The 20,147-nt window shown below is 46.9% G+C and overlaps 1 protein-coding gene across 1 annotated transcript in view; it reads right to left on the bottom strand.

Annotated features, from left to right (window-relative positions):
- Window positions 1–20,147, bottom strand: part of MINDY4 (MINDY lysine 48 deubiquitinase 4) — a 103,048-nt gene that overhangs the window by 78,682 nt on the left and 4,219 nt on the right. The window contains exons 2-5 of the mRNA XM_028119252.2: window positions 18,293–18,412; window positions 14,363–14,598; window positions 11,015–11,261; window positions 7,046–7,473 (exon numbers count right to left, since the gene is read on the bottom strand). Of these exons, the coding sequence (XP_027975053.1) occupies window positions 7,046–7,473; window positions 11,015–11,261; window positions 14,363–14,598; window positions 18,293–18,412 (1,031 nt within the window). The remainder of the gene's footprint in view (window positions 1–7,045; window positions 7,474–11,014; window positions 11,262–14,362; window positions 14,599–18,292; window positions 18,413–20,147) is intronic.

Below are 20,147 nucleotides of genomic sequence, written 5' to 3'. Positions count from 1 at the left end.
CTAGGCTGTAGAACGAGGCAGTTAAATCACATTCCTCACCCGATGTTAATGCCTCACCGTGAAGTCTTTGCCTTACACGTGGCCTCTCCAAACCCAAGGCCCCCTTGCCCCGTCAACATCGCTCCCTAACCGCTCCGATCTTCCACTGCCCTGAGAGGCCCACGATCTAGCACCCGAGTATGGAGAGCTTCACGGCAGGCCCTGGGCTTCAGAGGCAGGGAGCCATCCCCCCCTTCTGCATCCCTAGCGGTGAGCGTGGCCCAAAAAGGGCTCAGGAGGATCCTCCCATCTGATTGATACAACAGGAGGTTACCAGCCATGAAGCCAGTGATGGTTCGCTGCAGTATCAGGATGGGAGGGGCTGCGTGTGGGCCTGAATCGGGCTTCGTGCCAGTCTCCCCTCTAGGGTCTGTCTGCTTGGCCGGCCTCACCAGGACAGCCTATGCACCAGAGGTGATGTCCGTGAACAGGCTCTGCAGCTTGTCTGTTGTAACACGAGGGGCTGGGCGAGTGTACAGGGAGCCACGTGAATGACAGAGAAGATGCCGGGGGCCCGCCCAGACCCCCTTGTCTCAGCATGCCCATCTCAGCTGCTGTCCGTGTTGGCTACTAACGCCTCACAGCTGCGTCCGTCTCCACAGAAACGCACTTTGCCAGACTCACCCAGGACGTGGCACAGTGCCCCCCACAGCCCAGGACGGGCAACCCTTAGCCCATGACTGACATGGGGAAAAAAAGCCCTCTCCTAGCCTAATGGTGGGGCAGCTCTGGGTCAATTCACCCTCTCATCTCCCTGTGGGATCCGACTGAGGCCCCACATCCTGGCTGAGACTTCCCCAGCCCTGTCCTGCTTCCCCCACTGCCTTTCTCCTAAGAGTGCCCCCAGTAATTACATGCAACTGACCCTCCATCGCAGGCTTGGCTTCCAGGGCACTGGTTCCCCAAACTCAGCCTGGAGCACATCACCTGGAGGACTTGTTAAAACACAGTCCTGGGGGCCCCTGGGTGGCGCAGTCAGTTAAGCATCTGACTCGGTTTCAGCTCAGGTCATGATCCCAGGGTTGTGAGATCGAGGCCCATGTCAGGCTCCAAGCTCAGCGAGGAGTCTGCTAAAGTTTCTCTCTCCCTCTCCCTCTGCCCTTCCCTGCACTCGCGTTCAAGCACACTTAGTCTCCCCACCCCCACCTCAAATAAATAAATCTTTAAGAGCACACACACACGGCTGGGCTTCACCCCCAAAGTTCCAAGGCCCCATGGCTCAAGCTGCCTGAGGGGACACACATTTACTCAAAGGCTCTGGCCCCTAGAGACTGTTGCTGTGGCCACTGCCGTGGGTTGAATCCCCAAGGGAGGCCAACAATTCCTCTCAATCTCATGACCATGATGACACTGGGCAAACAGTAAGTGCTGGAGCTTGTGTGGCCCGTGCATACCTGGAACACAGAAGCTGAAGCCAGTTCCTACTGCAAGATACCCAATGGGACGGGTTTTGAGCTAATCTGCAGAAAAACCACCACGGCAAAGTCCGTGTGGCCGTCAGAAGGCCCAGAGAGTCATTCTGAGGGATTCTTACACAAATGACAGGCCAGCATGCCCCCCGGAGACGTCTATAAGCACAAGTGAGGTCACCCCCAACCAGACCACCAAATTTCACAAAGTGCCACGTGGGGAGCCACCAGGCTTGGGACACCTGGCTCTGGAGACTGATAAATAAAGAACACCTCTCCCAGTGCTTAGTCCTGCACCTAGAGTTTCCCAAGGACCTGCTCTGGCCCTGGCGTGTGGGCAACAGCAAGATCTGTAAAGGTGCAGAGGAAGGCACCCGCCCGTGACACAGCGCAACGGCAGGAAGCAGAGCGAGGCAAGGGCTGCAGGACCAGCAGGTCAGGGCCAGAGACCCAGCACATCCAACTGAGCATCACAGAAACCTCACAAGGGCAGCCCTGACAAGCCAGGGATGCATGACACATGGTCCCAAACAGCCACAACCCCCACAGTGGGAGCCCAGACGACATAGTTCCCAAGGGTCTTCTGAGACCAAAGGATACAGGAAAGAAACAAAAATCAAAGCAGGAAATCATCCCCTGGGCAACTGAGTGAGATCTGAGGAGTCTGGAGGCAGAGATATTTGTGTTCCCTGACATCTCAGCAGGTCAGATGGTGCACCTGCCCCCTCTCTCCCAGGACACATGCTCCCCGCTCCTGCCCCTGCCTCTGCCCCCAGCTGGGACTCCCGTGGCCAGCCCTGAGCCCCAAGTTGCAAGGCCCGGAGAAGGCTCCACGTGGCCACCTCCCTGAGCTCCGTTAGGCCCGGGTGAAGCAGCAATGCTGCACATACAAGCCAGCTCTGCTATGGCCTCACTGTCCTCTGTCACACTTTAAAATGACCACACACACACACGCACATGCACACACACGATCTGGATCTGATACACACTAGGACTCACATTCCCATTTACTGAGTCAAATGACATAAATGGGGAAGGGGTGTGGGTGGGCAGGACTGATGGAGGGGGGCTGGGAAGGGCAGGGAGATTACTCTGGCCCTGGTTTTAAATCAAAGGTGCTGCATACAATTATGTAGTATGTACACTGCACAAAGATGCCTAGCAGAGGGGGCAAGAGACAGCTGAAATCCAAACCATATTCCATCCACCAAACTGTGATTCCAGTTCCACCCAGAACCTTGACAGTTTCCTTAAACTCTCTGGCCTCAATTTCCTCATCTGTAACATCAGGATAATAAGTGCTGGGAGGATGCTCATTCTCAACTCCCAATGTCTTCTGGGAGTTTGGAGGGAGCTCTACCAGTCTACCCTCCTGCAGACCTTTACTCTCCTCCCCTCTATGCACTGCATCCAAAGGGAGGAAGCATGACTTATCTGGTTAATCTGGGAAAGGAAAGGAGAAGAAGGAAAGAAGGAAAGAAAGAAAGAGAGAGAGAGAAAGAGAGAAAGAAAGAGAGAAAGAAAGAGAGAGAGAGAAAGAGAAAGAAAGAAAGAGAAAGAAAGAGAGAGAGAGAGAAAGAGAGAAAGAAAGAGAGAGAGAGAAAGAGAGAAAGAAAGAAAGAGAGAGAGAGAAAGAAAAAGAGAAAGAAAGAAAAAGAGAGAGAGAGAAAGAAAGAGAGAAAGAGAGAGAAAGGAAGAAAGAGAGAAAGAAAGAAAGGAAGAAAGAGAGAGAGAAAAAGAAGAGAAAGAAAAGAGAGAGAGAAAGAAAGAGAGAAAAAGAAAGAAAAAGAAAGAAAGAAAGAAAGAAAGAAAGAAAGAAAGAAAGAAAAAGAAGAAAGAAAGAAAGAAAGAAAGAAAGAAAGAAAGAAAGAAAGAAAGAAAGAAAGAAAAGAAAAAGAAAGAGGGAACATGAAGCTCAGTTGTACCCTTTCACTCTTGAGAGAGAGCTGCTTTCCAGGAGAGCGGCCCCTCCCACCATGTGGCCATGTGAGCTGACCTGCCCTAGGCCTGACATGAGGTGAGGAAGTCTGTCTAGCTCTGGGCCCACCAGGCTTCATGATCGTGATTTGCTGTGTCTTCTATCTTCCCCTTATCGATCACATAAATGATATGTATGTTACTCCAGTCTAACTGATACCCTTTGTTTTATTTGTCAATTTGTTCAGAATTCAGGAGAGGAATACTTTTTAGTGAGAACACAGAAGAAAAGAAAACCAACAATAATACTCACACCTCAATGGATTATTATAAGGAGCAAATGGGACAATATATACAAGTACTTAGCATAGTGCCCAGCAAATAGAAAGTAAGTGGTAGGCAAACACAAAGATCCCAAAATGTTTGTTGACTGATCAATATGAGGGTCAACACTATTAAACATGTGTTAAACACCCTTAATTATACTTTGCCTGGTATTGGGGGGAGGGGTTGTGAATGCACTTTTACCTGCTTCCTGTAAGACAAAGTTCATACCATTTTTCAAAGGTTTAATAACCAGCCCAAGGCCACAGTGGTTCTAAGGGGCAGAATGGGTTTGCCAGTCCAGCTCATCAGATTCCAGAGCCCAGGTGCCATAACTCCTAAGTATGCTGTAAACAGTAGGTACTCAATAAATACCTGATGACAGAAGAAGATGGCCCAGAATGACTCTGGAAGTAAGAATCCTAGGCCAGCAAAATGCACAAGCTTGAAGGAAACCTGGAAATCATCTACCCAGTGGCCACATTTTACAGTCAGAGACAATGAAGTCCAGAAACAAATAACTAGCCCAGATCAGCCAGGACAAAGTGAGGACTAGAACCCAGGCCTCCTGATACTCCAGCCACTCCTCTTGCTCCCCAACCCACCATCTCCCCCCGGTCACCACAGCCTGAGAATGCTCCCAACCTGTTAGGTTTGAGGCACTGTTGCCTTTCCAGTACACACAGATTCTGGCATTGGAGGGCAAAACTACAGCAAGCAGATTTTAACTCAGTGTGAGGAAGAATTTTCTAGCAGTCAGAATCATGCAAACCTGCTGTGGGAAGTGGGGAGTTCCCCAACACTGGAGGTGTTCAAGCAGACGCCAGTCACATCTAAAGGCTGTGGAAAGGATTTCTGTTCAGGGACAGAGGTGAAACCATTCATTCACATATTCACCAGACTCTGGAGCTTGTTGCCCAGGTTCAAACCCTTGTTCTGCCTTTTACTACGTGTATAAATGTGGGCAAGTAAAGCCACTTCATTGAGTGAGTTTCCTCATCTGTAAAAATAGGAATTATAATAGTATATCCGTCATAGAACTTTATGAGAAGTAGAAGAGTGAATTTACTTAAAACACTTAGAACAGTATCTTGCACAAAATTGGTCAGTATCAGAAGTTTACTGATCTTGTTATTGCTGTTGGTGGTAGGAGTCATAGTATTAACCAAATATTCATTGAATGCCCTCTGTGTACCAAATACTAGTCTAGGTGTGGGGAATATAAAGGTCCCTGCTCTTATGAAATGTATTTTCTACTGTGAGGAAGACAAATAATGGATAAGTAAGTAAAATAATTTCAGGTAATGACGGGCGCTGTGAGGACAACAAAACAGGCTGGAGATGTAGGGGCAGAGGTGAAGTTGGTCAGAGAAAACCACTCTGAGTCCAGAACATCTGAGTGACAAGAGACAGTCACGAGATGATCTGGAAGCCGGGCCTTTACAGCAAGGGAACAAGCCAGTTCTCCCTCTTGTGGGAAAATAAGCTACACGTGTTGGGTAAGAGGAAAAAGGCCTGTAAAAAGAATAAAGATCTGTAAGTAGCTACATCAGTGCTAAAACAAAGGATAAGAAGGGGGACTGGACCTACCAAGATACTAAGCTATAACTACAAAGCCATAGTAATAAAAGCTGTGGTTATGTGGTTTTAGTTTTTAAAAAAGGACAAAAGACAATAAACACAATAGAGAGCTCAAAGACAGACCATGTTGAAATGGGAACTTAGGAAAGAATAAAGGTGGCTTCATAAATCAATGGGGTGAAGAACAGATTGCAGAAGGTGCTGGGAAAACCGTCTTACCCTATGAAGAGAAACAGAAGTTGATCTTTTCATCCTAACAAACACAAAAGGAAAATGTAAGTGCAATAATTATCCCAACTAAAAGAAAAATTATCTGATCTGATTAAAAATTCCAAATTTATGCTGCTTGTAAGAGATAAGCTTTAAATATATACTGGACCATAAAGAAATCTCAACAAATATCAAAAGATCGAAATCATAAACAGTGTATAATGGCAGAAGGGAAAAGAAGGCAGGAATCAAAAGCAGAAACCAGAAAAACACCCCAGACGTTTGTTTTGGTTGATACATGTCTAAATAACCTATGGGGCAAAAGAAGAAATCACAACAGGAATTAGAAAATATTTAAATTAAATCATATGAATGTATATAACATACGAACTCATGGGTTACAAACAAAGCCTTGCTCAGAAAGAAATCTGTGGCCATAAAAGGTATTACAAAAAAAAGGCTGAAGGGAGTTGGGGGGCAGGAGAAATGGGTGAACCGGGTTTTGTGTGTGTGTGTGTGTGTGTGTGTGTGTGTGTGTGTGTGTTGTTTGAATAAATTATAATTTTCTTAAAGAGGGAAGGATCCTGGCGAACCCCACAGGATTTTGGTTGGAACCCCTAAGTAAAAGGCTACAGAATGGATAAAAGTAAAAAATGGAAAAAGACATCCAATAGATATACTATCATCAATGGAAGACTGGGGTCGCTCTACCTAAATAGACACAAAGGCAGTAAGCATTACTACAGATAGAGATTTCATAATGATAGAAAAGTCTATCCATCCCGAAGATATTAAAAATTCTACATGTATATGCATCAGATAACGTAGCCACAAAATGTGTTAAGTAGAGTAGGCCCAGCTTCCTAGGGTCACCAAGGGAGTTCACGGACTATACCTACTTAGCTTGCCATATACCACCAGCGCCCAAGTGCCTAACTCTTGAAGAGAAGAGAAAAAAGGGGCACCCCTGCTAGCGTATTCTAGATCCCACAATCCCATGAGGCTGTTGCAAGAAAGGAAATTTGCCAACCAATCCCCTTCATGAATTTAGAGACAGTTCTAATTGTATTTACATACAAACCCTTACATAAAAATATGCATAAATTGAATCAAACAATATATAAAAAGATAATATATCCAAGTAAGATTTATTCCTCGAAGGTAAGGTTGGTTTAGCACTGAAAAATCAATCAACATAGGAATCATCAAGATCTACTGTGAAAGCATAAAAGAAGGATGGGGGAAAAAATAAATGCCCCAGAAGAGGCTTGTGGGCGCTGATGCGGCACCACTCCTGGGGTCCCCCACAGGAAATGCCTCTCACACCGCGTCAGCCTGGCCATGTTGCTGCAGGCCAGTCTGGGAACCATCTGCCAAAGCCTTCTTGACTTTGAGAAGAAAGAAGGACCAAGGAAGCCTTCCCTGAAGCTTCCCGTGTGGGTGCACTCTGGGCTGTTCGCTCCCTGGTGGAAGGACCATACCCACGTTCTCCACTTCACAGGCTTGCTCTCAGAGCCCAGGGAGCCACCGGGGCCTGGGCCTTCACCTCAGCACAGCATGCTCACCTGAGGGGCAGGGGCTGGCTCCCCTGCCTCGTGAACGTCCTTTCCAACCTCTCCTGGGCCGGCCTGGCACTCCCACCTGGAAAGGAGAACTTCAAGGGCGTCCCGTTGGCCTCGGGGCCACTGTCCGCAGCCGGGCTCTCCTCTGTGAGATCTCGCCACCTGCCGCTCACCCTCTGCAGCAGCCCTTTGCCGGACAAGTGAGGGGGGCTGCCAGGCGTGGTTCTCCGCTTTTCTGAGGTCAGCTCACTGAGCAGGCCCAGGGGGCTCCTGGAAGGGGAGCCAGTGCCGGAAGCCAGGCCCTCCTGGGCCTTGGGACAGGCTGGGGCACGGGTGGAGAGCCCGGGCACTTTCCGGCTCTCTTCCTCGGGGGCCTGGGTGGTGCTGCTCAAGGCCGGGGACCGCCTCAGAGAGCGTTTGCGGAGGGAATCCTAGAAGGGGCGAGCACAAGGGCAGTAAGGATCCCCTTCAAGGGAGGTGGGGAAATACTCCATCCCACTACAAGCATTTGCCCACGATGTTCCCTGCCCCAGGAACGTCGTTCCCCATCCATCCCCACCTCCTCTTAAAACCCTGCCTACTGTTTGGGGAGGTACTCACAGGCTCCCCGCTCTGTAATGCTTTCACTGTGCTCCACCTGTATAAGCCCAGGAGCCTGCTCAGCCCTCTTCCCTCACCCCTTACAGAGAGCACCTTCCAGCAGCAGGGGAAGCTCCAGGCTGAGGCCTGCCTTCTACTGCCTACACCCCCGGCCACCAGCCATATCCCCTGTGCCAAATTATTAGTTTCTCTGTCCCGCCCTGCCCTCACCTGTAATAAAACCAGCCCACAATCCACCATCTGTACTTTCTAAAACCTTTCCAAACGAGTTTCTTTTGGAATCCTGCGGCAAATTCTTTTTAACTGCTATGAGGTTGCTCACAGTCCTTTTTTAAGTGTGAATACTCTTCTCTTTAGTTGTAGAAATGCTAACGTTTTTGCTTCCGGGGTGCTACCCCAAACCTGACTGCGGGTGGTTATGTGGTTTGTGCACAGTGTTGCTTTTCTGATAATAAAGAAATTCTCAATTCCAAAACACATGTGGCCCGAAGGGTGGATGAGGGATTGGGGACCTGTAGCATCTGTCTTGCACAAGATGGTGGCATTAAAGGAGAGGCCCATGGAAGGCACTGGCACAGAGCCCGACCCATCAAGGCAGTCAACCAATATCGGCCACCACTCCACAGCCTCTACCCAGTCCCCGCTCACACAGGGCCTTAACCCCTCCTGCTAACAGACCAGGAATGGCAGAGGCCAGTCTTCTTTAATCTCTGGTGTCTGCCGAGCTCCCAGCTCAGCGACCTACCCCTAGTAAGCACTCAAGGCTTGCTTAGTGTTTGGAATGAAGGAATTCCAAAGGAGTCAACTGAAATGGCCTCTCTTACTATCAATGATTAACTGATAAAATGGGAACTCAAGTTGTTTACCAACCTAGGGTCAGGGAGTGGAGGTAGAGGGGACAAAAATAGACCTGTGAGGCTTTTCCTGGGTTTAAAATTTGGGATCTCTCGGCATTTCCAGAAATAATCCTGAACCAAATGGTAAAGCCTGAGCTGGAATAGGAACAGCTAATTCTGTAGTATTCTTGCCTACTGGAAATTACTAGGCACTACAAACCTCCAAAAGCCACCAGGGCCTCCCCTGCCACACAGTGAAGAAAATATTAGTCACCATTCCCAAGAAGACCCAAACTTCTGGCCAAAGGCAGGGAACCCAGCCTCTTACTCATCCTTTAAAAGGGCAGAACTGATCTAGTAGCGAAATGATGAAATACCTAGCAAAGCTTGCTTTTTTCTCTTGAGCAAACAAGAAAGTATGGCCAAGGTACTCAAAGACCCAAAAAACACTTTCTAGAAAACCTGGAGAAATTCTACCACAGCCTATCCTATCTTTCAATGCCCTTCACAGGATTCAGATACCCCAAGGGAAAAACACACCTCCCCAGGCAATCACTCCTCCTTCCAGAAGTTTGGGACAATCTTCCAGCAGTAAAGCAGATCCAAGTCATCTGCCTCACACCTCAATTGTGAGGGGCTCTCAGCTACACGGATGTGATTGATTGGATGTCATTGTGGGACAGGATCATGGCATTCATCTGGCCCACCAGTTCTCAAAGTGTGGTCTGCCTGGCCTTAAGGGTCCCCAAATCCTTTTAGGGAGCTCAAACCTATTTTCATCATAATAATATGACATGATTTGCCTTTTTCACTATGTTGACATTTGCAGTAATGATACAAATGAACTGGGTGGGAAAAATTGCTGGCCTGTAGCACAGATCAGGACAGTGGCACCAAACCGTACCAGCTAGTACTGGAGGTATTTGCCACCACTTGCAATAAAAATAAATAAGTACAATGCTAATTTCACCTAAGAATATCCATGCTCAGTCCGCTAAGCGCCCGGCCCTTGATGTCAGCTCGGGTCATGATCTCAGGGTCGTGAGGTCGCCTCCACACTGAGGGTGGAGTCTGTTCGAGATTCTCTCCTTTTCTCTGCCCCTCCCCACTGCTCATGCTCTCTCTCTCGCTCTCTCTCACTCTCAAATAAATAAATAAAATCTTAGAAAAAAGACTGTCCATGCTGAAGCATAAAAAGTATTAATTATATTCAATCTCAACCGTATGGCACACATCTCTTTAATAGTCCATGTGGCAAAATGGAAGGTATACATAAGCACTCTGCCTGATGCAGAAGATGACAGCTGTCTCGAGGAACAGCACTTGCACAACCATCGGAGCTGTGAATTGAACTTGCTAGTTTTTTCCATGGAACAACTGACAGACGAACTGTGGTTATTCAGACTTGGGTATTCGGCAGGCATTTTCTTGGAAATAAGCTGAGCCTGTCGATTCAAGGGAAACAACTGATGGACTGTCAGTGATAAAATATAAATTGTCAGGTAAAAATTAAAATCTGGGGAAACTTGCCTAGCCACTGGGAGCCTGACGGCTTCTCAACACCTAAACACTTTTCCAGCGAGTTGGATGGTAACATCAAGAAATGTGACTTTTTTGATGTGGGTTTATTGTTTATAGTGAAATGTCAACACTCAGAAGATCTCAGTAACTCCGATAACTCAGTCAACCGATATTTTCCAAAGGACCAAACCCATCCCCCCACCCCCCCAGCCACATGATGTAGGCAGAGGCAGGGAGATGGTCGACTTCTTTCTGTCCTGATTCCAAGTGAATTGGGAGAACAGCGCTGGCCTCCAGAGCCACGGCCCACATCCAGCCATGCAGCTCGGGAGAGGGGTGACCCGCCGCGGACACACATGACCTATGTGGGTTTGCTCGGGCTCTCTCACTGGACTAATACCACATTGTGAGTTTGGTGTTTGATTTTCCTTTGTTTTCCTGTTTCTTTGTGGTTTTACAAACTCCTTTTACATTCATTCTCTCGTTTGGTTCGGCCCCCCCACCTGATGGGACCTCCAGGGCCCCTCCTTAAGGAAGACTATGAAACAATGATGGCACATATTAGACTTTCTTTTTAAAGCAAAGCAAATGAAACCATAAAGACTGGGATTTGTTTCCCTTTTAACTACTATGTTCTAAAAAACAAAAAAGATTTTTAAAAATAATAAAAATAAAAAAGATGTTCTCTAGACTTGGATGGCTTTGCCCCGACTCCTGAATGGCAAAGGGAAAACTGGTAGATGTGTTCTCACTCAGCAAAGGAAGGTAAAGCCATGGCATCCACCTCATTGACCTGATGGGTAAACTGAGGGCAGGGAAGGAGATGAGGCCTGCCTGTGATCCCACAGAGGGTTGACAGTACAACCAGCGAAAATACAGGCAGGTGTTCCTCCCATCCGAACACACAGATGACCCCTTCTTGGACTGTCTTGTGGGGTACCCTCAAATAAACCCCTTAAGCCCTGCCGGGTTTTCACTTTCTACTCTCACCACAGCTGTGAAAGCAGCAACCTACCTGTGGGGAACTGGCCACAGGCCCGGCCATCATGCCTCGGACAATCAGGCCAGACTTTGGCCTCACCTTCTCGCCCACCCCCTTCGTGTCCAAGGATATCTCCGACGACTGAAGCTTGTCCATCTTCTCCCACGCTGGGGCCGCAGCAGGGCTTTCACCTGGGATAGCTCGGGTGGGCTGACTTTTGGAGGGGGGCCTTTTGGATGATACGAAGTTACCAAGTAAATCCCCATCAAGATTGCTGTGCCTGCAAAAAAGGGATATTTCCATTAAAACAGATTCCCCACTCGCTAACAATGATAATAAATCCCACATTCAACAGGCACTCATAGCAAGCCCGTTCATAAATCTGCGATGATTCTAACCAGCCAGTGCTTTATCATTAAAGGTAAAGAATAATAAATACTTTCATATCAGGGCAAGTCTGACCTATAAAACAAGACCAGGAAGCAAGAAACAAAATCAGAATTGATGACCCATGATAGGATTCCTCATAGGATATCCTTATTTTGTATCCTCAAATATAAAGAGCATCCTTGTCTCAGACCCACGTGATTACAGAAAACCACAGCCCTTCAATACAGCCCTGAGCTACATGGAGCCCAGCCTTACCACACATCATTGACATTAGTAGATGGAGACGTGTGGCAAACTTTGTGTTCCCCAACCATTCAGTTAAGATTCAGCTAAGCTGGGCACGCCGAAGGCTTCTCTTCTTGGGTTGCTTGGCATTGAAAGAGTAAGAGAGAGAGATTGTGTGTGTGTGTGTGTGTGTGTGTGTGTGTGTGTAGGGGAAAGAGAAAAAGAGAACAAAAGAAGATGAGACGCAGTGAGGCAAGCAAGGAGGAATGACAAGAAGGAGCAAGAGACCTAGATAAAGAGGGCTCTTACCTATGATCTGCGATGGATCAGCCAGAGCCCAGCGCTCCTCTGACATGGGCTGGCAGGTTTTCTACCATTAGACTCCGGCCTAAAGGGCACTGACCGCTGCCCTGTGCCATGCTGCTGATTACCAAGCACTGGGTCACACATGCGAGAAGCGGTCGTGGGTGTGCTGTGACGGGGGCAGAGCCCGCAGAGGAAGGGGCCAGAACCAGCTTGGGGGAATCGGGGACTTACAGAGAAGGCAGCACTGAGTCTGAAGGAAGGAGTGGGCAGGAAATGACCAGAAGGCCCCGGCACTAGCACAGAGGCCTCTAAGAGCAGGCCGGGCCCAGGTGAGCGATGCGGGCTGATCACGGAAAGAGCTTTGCAGGCTATCCTTAGGAGGCTGGATTTTACCCTGGAAGCCGTGGGAAAGCGTCTGAAGGCCTTTCCACAGGGGAGCAACATGGCCAGACTTGTTTGCGGGAAGCTCCCACTATCTTAGGTGGAGGGGGGATTGGAGCAGATGACCAGAAGCCTGGTAACCAAGGAAGAGCCTGTGGGAGCTAGGCCGGGCAAGGGGGAGGGTGGGAACTGAGGCACTGCTCTCAGGGCAGAGAAAGCAGGAAGGGGTCTAGTGTCATTAAGGACTCACAGAGGCAAAAATGATGGGGTAGGAGAAGTCAAGGAGAACACCCAAGTTTGTAGCTTGGGCAACTGGGTGGCACTCGGGAGCCTTCACTACTTCTGCTGGTTCTTTATTGCCTCAGAAATATTTATTTTCCCAGCTAGGCAGTAAGTGCCTTTGAAGAAAGAACCATCTTCTTCCACACCACCCTGATTCACCTTCACATCTTAAGCCTTGAGTTAATGTATTTAATGGTCCTCATCCTTGGGCAGCTCGAGGCCCAGACCCTACACCTTGGCTACCCTCAGGAAAGAAAAGGCTTCTCAACAGAGCTGGAAGGAAACACCTAGCCCCAGGGAGTTAAGACTCTGGAGTGACTACAGGCGGCATATTAAGGTTGTAATTTAACATAACTGCTTTCCAAATAATGGAGGTTCAATCAAGAATGGCAATTCATTTCCTTCCTATGAGTTCCAAAAGGCCTTATTTTTCAGATGTTTCCATCTCTACAGCATTGCTTTTAGAACTCTATACCCGTTTTTTAAGAAAAATGCAAACAAAGCAAGCCCCTGATGCTGAGAAACATTAAACATTTAAATCATAAGCATCCTCCTTCACATCCTCCTCCATTCCCAAGGCCTCTGGAGGAAAGGAACAGTGCTGCCCAACAGGGAATTTGAAAGCACACAATGTGGGGTCTGAATAATGGCTCCCCGAAGACGTCCAGATCCCGGAACCTGGGAATGTTCCCTTATGTGGCTTAAAGGGACTTTGCACATGTGTTAAGGTTTTGAGGTGGGGAGAGGACCCTCAATTATCTGGGAGGGCCCATTAGAGTCACAAGGCTCCTTGTGACAGGGAGGCAGGAGATCAGAGTCAGGAGTAGCAGACGCGATGACAGAAACAGAGGCTGGAGGGATGGGCTCTGAAGACAGAGGAAGCCGCCACAAGCCAAGGAATGTAGGCAGCTGCTAGAAGCCAAAGAAGGAAAGGAAACAGATTCTCCCCCAAAAGGTTCTAGAAGGAATAAGCCCTACTGACACCTTGCTGTTAACCCAATGGGACCAAATTTGAACTTCTGACCTCGGAACCGAGAGATAACAAATTTATGTTGCTTTAAGACACAGTGATGGTTAAATTTTATATGTCAACTTTGCTAGGCTATGTTGCCTAGTTGTTTGATCAAATACTAGCCTAGATGCTTCCCTGAAGGTATTCTTTAGATATGATTAACATCTACAATCAGTTGACTTGAAGTAAAAAAGATTACCCTAGATAATATGGGTGGTCCCATTCAATCAGTAGAAGGCCTTAAGAGCAAAAACTGAGGTTTCCCAGAGAATTCTGCTTCAAGACTATAACACAGAAAATACTGCCTGAGTTTCCAACACGCCAGTCTGCCCTACAGATTTCAGACTTGCCAGCTCCCAGAATCATGTGAGCCAAGTCCTTAAAATAAATCTCTTTACAGGGGCACCTGGGTGGCTTAATCAGTTAAGCAAACGACTCTTGATTTCAGCTCAGGTCTTAATCTCAGGGTGGTGAGCTCAAGCCCCACGTTGGGTTCCACACTGGGCATAGAGCTTACTTAAAAAAAAAAAAGGAAGTAAAAAAAATTAATAATTCTCTTTATATAGGAAACATAAAACCAATAAGATATGTGTGTATAAATACATATAACATACGCATATATATTTACATGTATTCACACACACACACACACACACACACACACACACATCCTACTGGTTCTGTTTTTCTGGAAAACCCTGACTATTACAGCCCCTCAGTTTACAGCCATTGGTCACGGCAGTGATAAGGAAACTAATCCACAGTGTAAATATAAGAAGAGATACCTGGCTTTGCTTGTTTCAGACAATGATGTTCTCCATCCTGCATCTTCATCTGCAAGGTCATATATATTTACCAGTGTGGTCTCTGAGCATCTTGATGGTAATTTGTTATTTTTCTTTGGAATTGAGAGTGCAGGGATTGGTGTTTCTTGAGTGAAATTGTTAGTAGTATTTCCAAAGTAATCCAGAAAATATCTGGTAATGAGTTCAAGGTTTGTTTTTAGAGGATTTTCCTTTGCCTATCATTGGAAGAAAACAAAAATCATGAACCATATGGACAGCTTCAGGGGAAGGGTGGAAAACATGGCTATTCCAATTCTTTGACATAGTTTATCAGCTTCTCATTCATTCATACACTCTTTCAGCAAATGTCCAGTGACAGCCTGTCATATGTAAGGCATTATGTTATGACACAGAGGTGAAGACAAAAACCTCTACTCTAAAAGAACGAACGTCCAATGCATGAGTCAGGCGATTTAATGAGCAACTGCAACAAAACAGAAAAATACCCACACAAATTTCCTCTTGGTTTTTCTCCTAGGAATAACTTTAGAAAATATATACCTGTTCATTTAAAAAAAATAAATAAATCTTTAGGGATCATTAATTCTACAGGATAATAAACATGTGGGACGCGAGCATCCTCTTAGGTTGTGTACTCTGCATTTACCACTGGACACTGGGAACTGCAGGGACAGTGCCACAAAAGGTTATTGCAAAGAACATAGAGAGGCCATCAGGACTGACTCAATCTGCACCCGAATCTTAAAAAAAACTGAAACTCTTTAGTAGTTGGTTTTAGAAATGAATGACATCAGGGGCACCTGGGTGGCTCAGTCAGTTAAGCGTTCGACTCTTGATTTCAGCTCATGATCTCAGGGTCATGAGATCAAGCCCTGAGGCAGGCTCCATGCTGAGTGTGGAACCTGCTTAGGATTCTCTCTCTCCTTCTCCCTCTGCCCCCACTTGCACACTCTCACTCTCTTTCTCTCTCGAAAGAAAGAAAGAAAGAAAGAAAGAAAGAAAGAAAGAAAGAAAGAAAGAAAGAAAGAAAGAAAGAAAGAAGAAAAGAAATGACATCAGTATTTCCCAACCCTGACTATGCCAAATATCATCTTTGGAGGTTTTTAAAAATATGTATTCCCAGGCCCTACTGTGTCTTATTAAGCCAGAATTGCAAAGATCGGAGTGCTGATTTCTCCTAAAATTCCCCTAAGTAATTTGGACAAACATAGCTATCCAAGCAGCAATCCACAGGCTGACCTTAGGCCATGTAACCGTGTCAGTCCCCACTCCACTTGCTCAGGGACACCAAGCTGCTGGGAAGTGTGGTCAGACATGGGGCATTTGGTGAGTCTGCAGTCAGAGCAATAAAGTGCCTGACAAAGGACCCGGGGCAGAGAGGACCCTCGGCACACCCAGGCCTTCCCCTTCCTATCCCCCTGATCTGTGCAGCAGAACTCAACCACCAACATCCACAGCCAAATGGGTTCTGACCAACAGCAACAGATTTATCAGGCAGTCAAAATCAGGGGACAGCTTTATTTTTTTAGTATGGGACCCAAAAAAACTATTTTGTCTAAGTCTAAATGAAACTCACAAGGAAAAGAATCACGGGAGAGATGTTACACAATTTATTTAGACCTTCTTGCTTTTTCTTTCAATACAAGAGATTTATAACCCTAGATAACCTGAATTATACTTTATGGCTTTTCACAACACTCCGCTCAGAACAGACACAGCCTTTATATGAATCTGGGCACCATTTTTCAAAACCTCAATTTTCATAGGCATTTTTATATATCGTATCCTTAACAGGGAAAAACAAGTTACTGGAATTAACATTAAATTGCAGGGCTTTCCTAGAATCAGGCTAGCTTTGTGTGAATGTCAAAATCATTATGCGATAGATTAATAAATCTATTTTTCTGTAATATATAAGCTCAATTCATTGTACAATAACTACTAAAAACTCCTGTATAAATCAAATAATCAGGGTACTTATCAAGACCTAATGAAAACATCTTAAGTATCTTCCGATAATTATTACCTTAGGGAGACTATGTTATAGTGGAGAAGTAAAAGTCACTTGAATGGCAAAGATGATTCCAGGAAATTAAGTAAAGTTGCATTTACATAAAATTCCCACTGTACCAGCATGGCTAATTGATTTTCTTGCTACCTATTCTCACTTTCTATGGGAAAAAATCTTTCTAAAATGTACAGTCCACAGTCCTGCCTTACATACGATGCAGCAAAAGGAGATGGGCTGGATATCTGCTGCCTGGGCCTACAGGACTCCAGTTGGACACAAGGAGGAGGCAGAGGGGCCCTGGTGTCACCCTGGGACCAAGGACGAAGGGCATCGATCTGAGTCTTTATTGAGCCGATGCCAGGACTGCACCTGGCTGCCACTGCCCTTTTCTCATCAATGTGGGGCATAGGGACTTCTGGCAACCTGAATGTTCCCGTAGGTTGATGCCAGCCTTCACTTTATTGAGGGGAACTCAGCCTGAGCTCCCCACTGGGCTATGACGTGCATGAGGGTGGTTTTCAAGCTGCTCTGGGGTTCCTCCAGGTGTCTCAGAAGCAGCCATGGAGGGCTGGGGTGGGGGTGCCACCCCCCATTCCAACCCAATCTGCTAACATTTTGTTTGAGTAAAGGATTACAATTACAGGAGGCTTGACCACCATTACTACAGTAGGACTGAGAATCAGAAGATCTGGTTCTAGCCTCACCCCTATCCTGTAACTCTCTGTGAGAGCTTGACAAACCACTTTTCTCTGGCTCACAGCTCCCCCAGGTGGGGGCCCCCATTCTATCGGTAGCTTAAAAGCTGCTTAGCCCAGTCCTGAGGGGCTGCCCCAAAGGCCAAGAAGGCAAGTCTTCTTCATCCCCAATTCAACTATGGGGCTTCCCTTCTTTGTTTTACATATTTGGACTTCTGCAGGAAATATCATGTTATTGCCTCTTTAAAAAATTATGATAAATGCTAAACTACATGATCATTAGGTTCTTTCCAACTCTGACGCTATGCCCTACCACAAGGCAACACCTGCCGGAGAGCCCATTCTTCAATCAAATTAGAAGATTCTGTCTTCATAGCAGAAAAAACAACAATGCCAGAATTGCAGCTTCATTCAATCAGCCAGCCAGCCAATCACATAATCCACAAACACATATAGACTATTTACCATGTCCTCAGGCAACATGTTAAGTATGAGGATACAACAGTGAACAAAGAGATGCCAATCTCTGGCCTCCTGCTGCATCCAAGGTAGTGGGGAGGTGGACGCTAATTAAACAACCACACACACATACTCTATGATAAGTGTGCCCAGCACAACAAAGGAAAACTACAGGGTGCCATGGAGGCTTATAATCGAGGGTGGTGGGGGGTGGATGAAGCAGAGGGATCAGGGAAGCCCAACCCTCACCCCTCAACCATTTATTATCTCAACACCAATGTCCCAGGGTTAGCTGAACCCAAGCCCCATTTCTGCCTAAATTAAATGTCACAGTAGACTTAAAAATAAGCTATTACTCAGAATTGAAGAAGGAAAATCTTACACAGGCAGGGAATGGAAAATTTTAGTAGAACTGAATACTATATTCTTAAGTACAGTCTGACTAAAAACAGCCTCCTAGGGGAGGAGGGAGCACAGGGAATAACCATTAAGGGCCCAGGTTCAAAGTGAGCTTCACAGCCACACATGCGCAATATGCCCACGGGGGCGGCCTGGGGCCTGACTGAGCCTGGAAACCCATCTCACACTTGGGATTTGTCAGCACTTGGCTGGGTCTGTTTCTCTCTGGCAGCAGGCACGGAGAGCCTCCTGTCACCCATCTCCGACAGCTTGGCAGGGCCCATAAGGGCTCTGACATTGCCAAGCTCAGTTCCAGAACATTACACCACACCTTCAAACCCGTACCTTGTTCTCCTTGTAGAGAAATTCAAGATGCAAAACCTTGCGGAGATCACTTCTGCTGTTTATGCTGAGGTCAGAGCGTGGGCGTTCCTGGTCCATAGTCACACATGTCTTCTTTAGGCCCTGCAGGAAGAAATCTGAATCATTATTTTCATTTTAAATCAAAACCTTCCATTCTCTGATGAAGGTTATAAATAAAAGACTGTTGGTGTTCATTATGATCATTCCTATCCTGCCCTCCTCACAAGGATCTCGCAAGGACCAAAAACTGACTTAAGAATTTATTTTTATATAACCTTTACACTTGACGGCTTCACAATTATTATTCGGAATCTTACAATAACTCCATGGGCTGAGCTGAAATTGGAGTTGTTCGCCCATTTTCTAGAAAAGGAAAGGCAGGTTCGGGTCACTGACCCACCCAAGGCTGGAGTCCTGGGTTTGACACTAGATTTGGAGCCACGGAATATGAAGCTTTAAAAATAAACTAAAGGGGAAAAAATGAGCAAAAGGCCAATAATGATTCCTTTCCTTTCTCAGGTGAGAGCAAGGGTTGATTTGCCCAGGTAACACAGGAGAATCCCATAGCAGGGGTCCTGACCATCCTGGTGTGTGAGTCGGCAAAGCCAGGACTGAGGCCCACTGGAAGGACATGGTAAACGTTTGCTGAGTTACCAGTGAGGCCACTGCCATCATCCAGCTCTGACCTCGCAGAAGGCCCAGCTGAGACACACTCTGGCAATGGCGAGGGCTATTCCCCCTGTAAGCCTGGCTTCTTCATTCGAAAAATAACCACAGAAGCTGCTGCCTGCCCACCTCACTGGGCCATGGTGATCACCAGACATGGATTACCGAACAACTCAGCCTGGCGCTAAGGGAGCCCCTTGCTCTTCATGGATCCAGACCCACAAGGGAGCCAGGCCTCAATTTCTCCCCCAGGCTTTGTGTTCACAATCTTACAGAGGCTCCCACTGATGGGAAAACAAGACAAAACCTGCTGCCTGCCATGAAGTGAGAGAAGAATTTGTGGAAAAAAGAGGTATGAACACAACCTGGAACCCAAGAGAATAAAAGTGTTGAGGAGGGGGAACAGAAAGAAATGGGTGTACATGTTGGGGGAAAGGCCTGGGTGCTCTAGGGAGATTGAACTGGAAGGGGGGGTTATAGCAAGCACCCCCATTTCATCTGGGTTTCCCCGTGGCTTTCCTGCCAATCAGAGTGAGGCTGAAACCATGATAGCCCCTCTCTGCTGGGTAACTCTTTATGTTTGTCAACAGCTCAGATCAGCAAATCTTGGCACTCTTCACAAACTCACTGGGACTGTGGTACACACCGACGTTTGAAAACCACGGGGTAGTGGATAAGGATGCCCCCAGGAAGCAGCCAGTCCTGGGTCCCAACCAGTCCACTTAATCTTCATCACTCAACAAACATTTCCTATGCACCTACTATGTGGTGGGCTGTTCTAGATGCAGGAGATACCAAAAGAATAAGACAAACCCTACCCCTTCACAGAGCTGACATTCTGTTGGGGAAGCACCTCTTTTTTAGCTGACATTAAAGCAGAGACATGAGGGAAGTAGGAGAGCAGGCCAGGCAGACACTTGGGGGAAGTGTGTTCTCAGCAAGGAACAGCAAGGGCAAAGGCCCTGTGGCAGTCACAGGAAGCCAGTGCAGCTAGAGCTGCGAGACCAGGGGAAAGTGGCAGGAAATGAGGTCAGAGAGGCTGCCCAGACCCTGAAAAGGAAAGGCTTGTTGACATTTGGTCAACAATGGTGGGGTGGGGGCAGGGTGAAAAGAGGAGCACGAACTGACTTGTATTTGTAAAGGATCACTGGCTGCTAGGTTGGGAACGGAT

This window comes from Eumetopias jubatus, unplaced genomic scaffold, assembly GCF_037043125.1.
Source record: "Eumetopias jubatus isolate StellerSeaLion01/CBP00866 unplaced genomic scaffold, mEumJub1_p1.0 scaffold_14, whole genome shotgun sequence".
NCBI classification, from domain to species: domain Eukaryota; kingdom Metazoa; phylum Chordata; class Mammalia; order Carnivora; family Otariidae; genus Eumetopias; species Eumetopias jubatus.
Note: the sequence above shows the minus strand (reverse complement) of the source record. Positions and strands in the feature narration are given on the sequence as shown.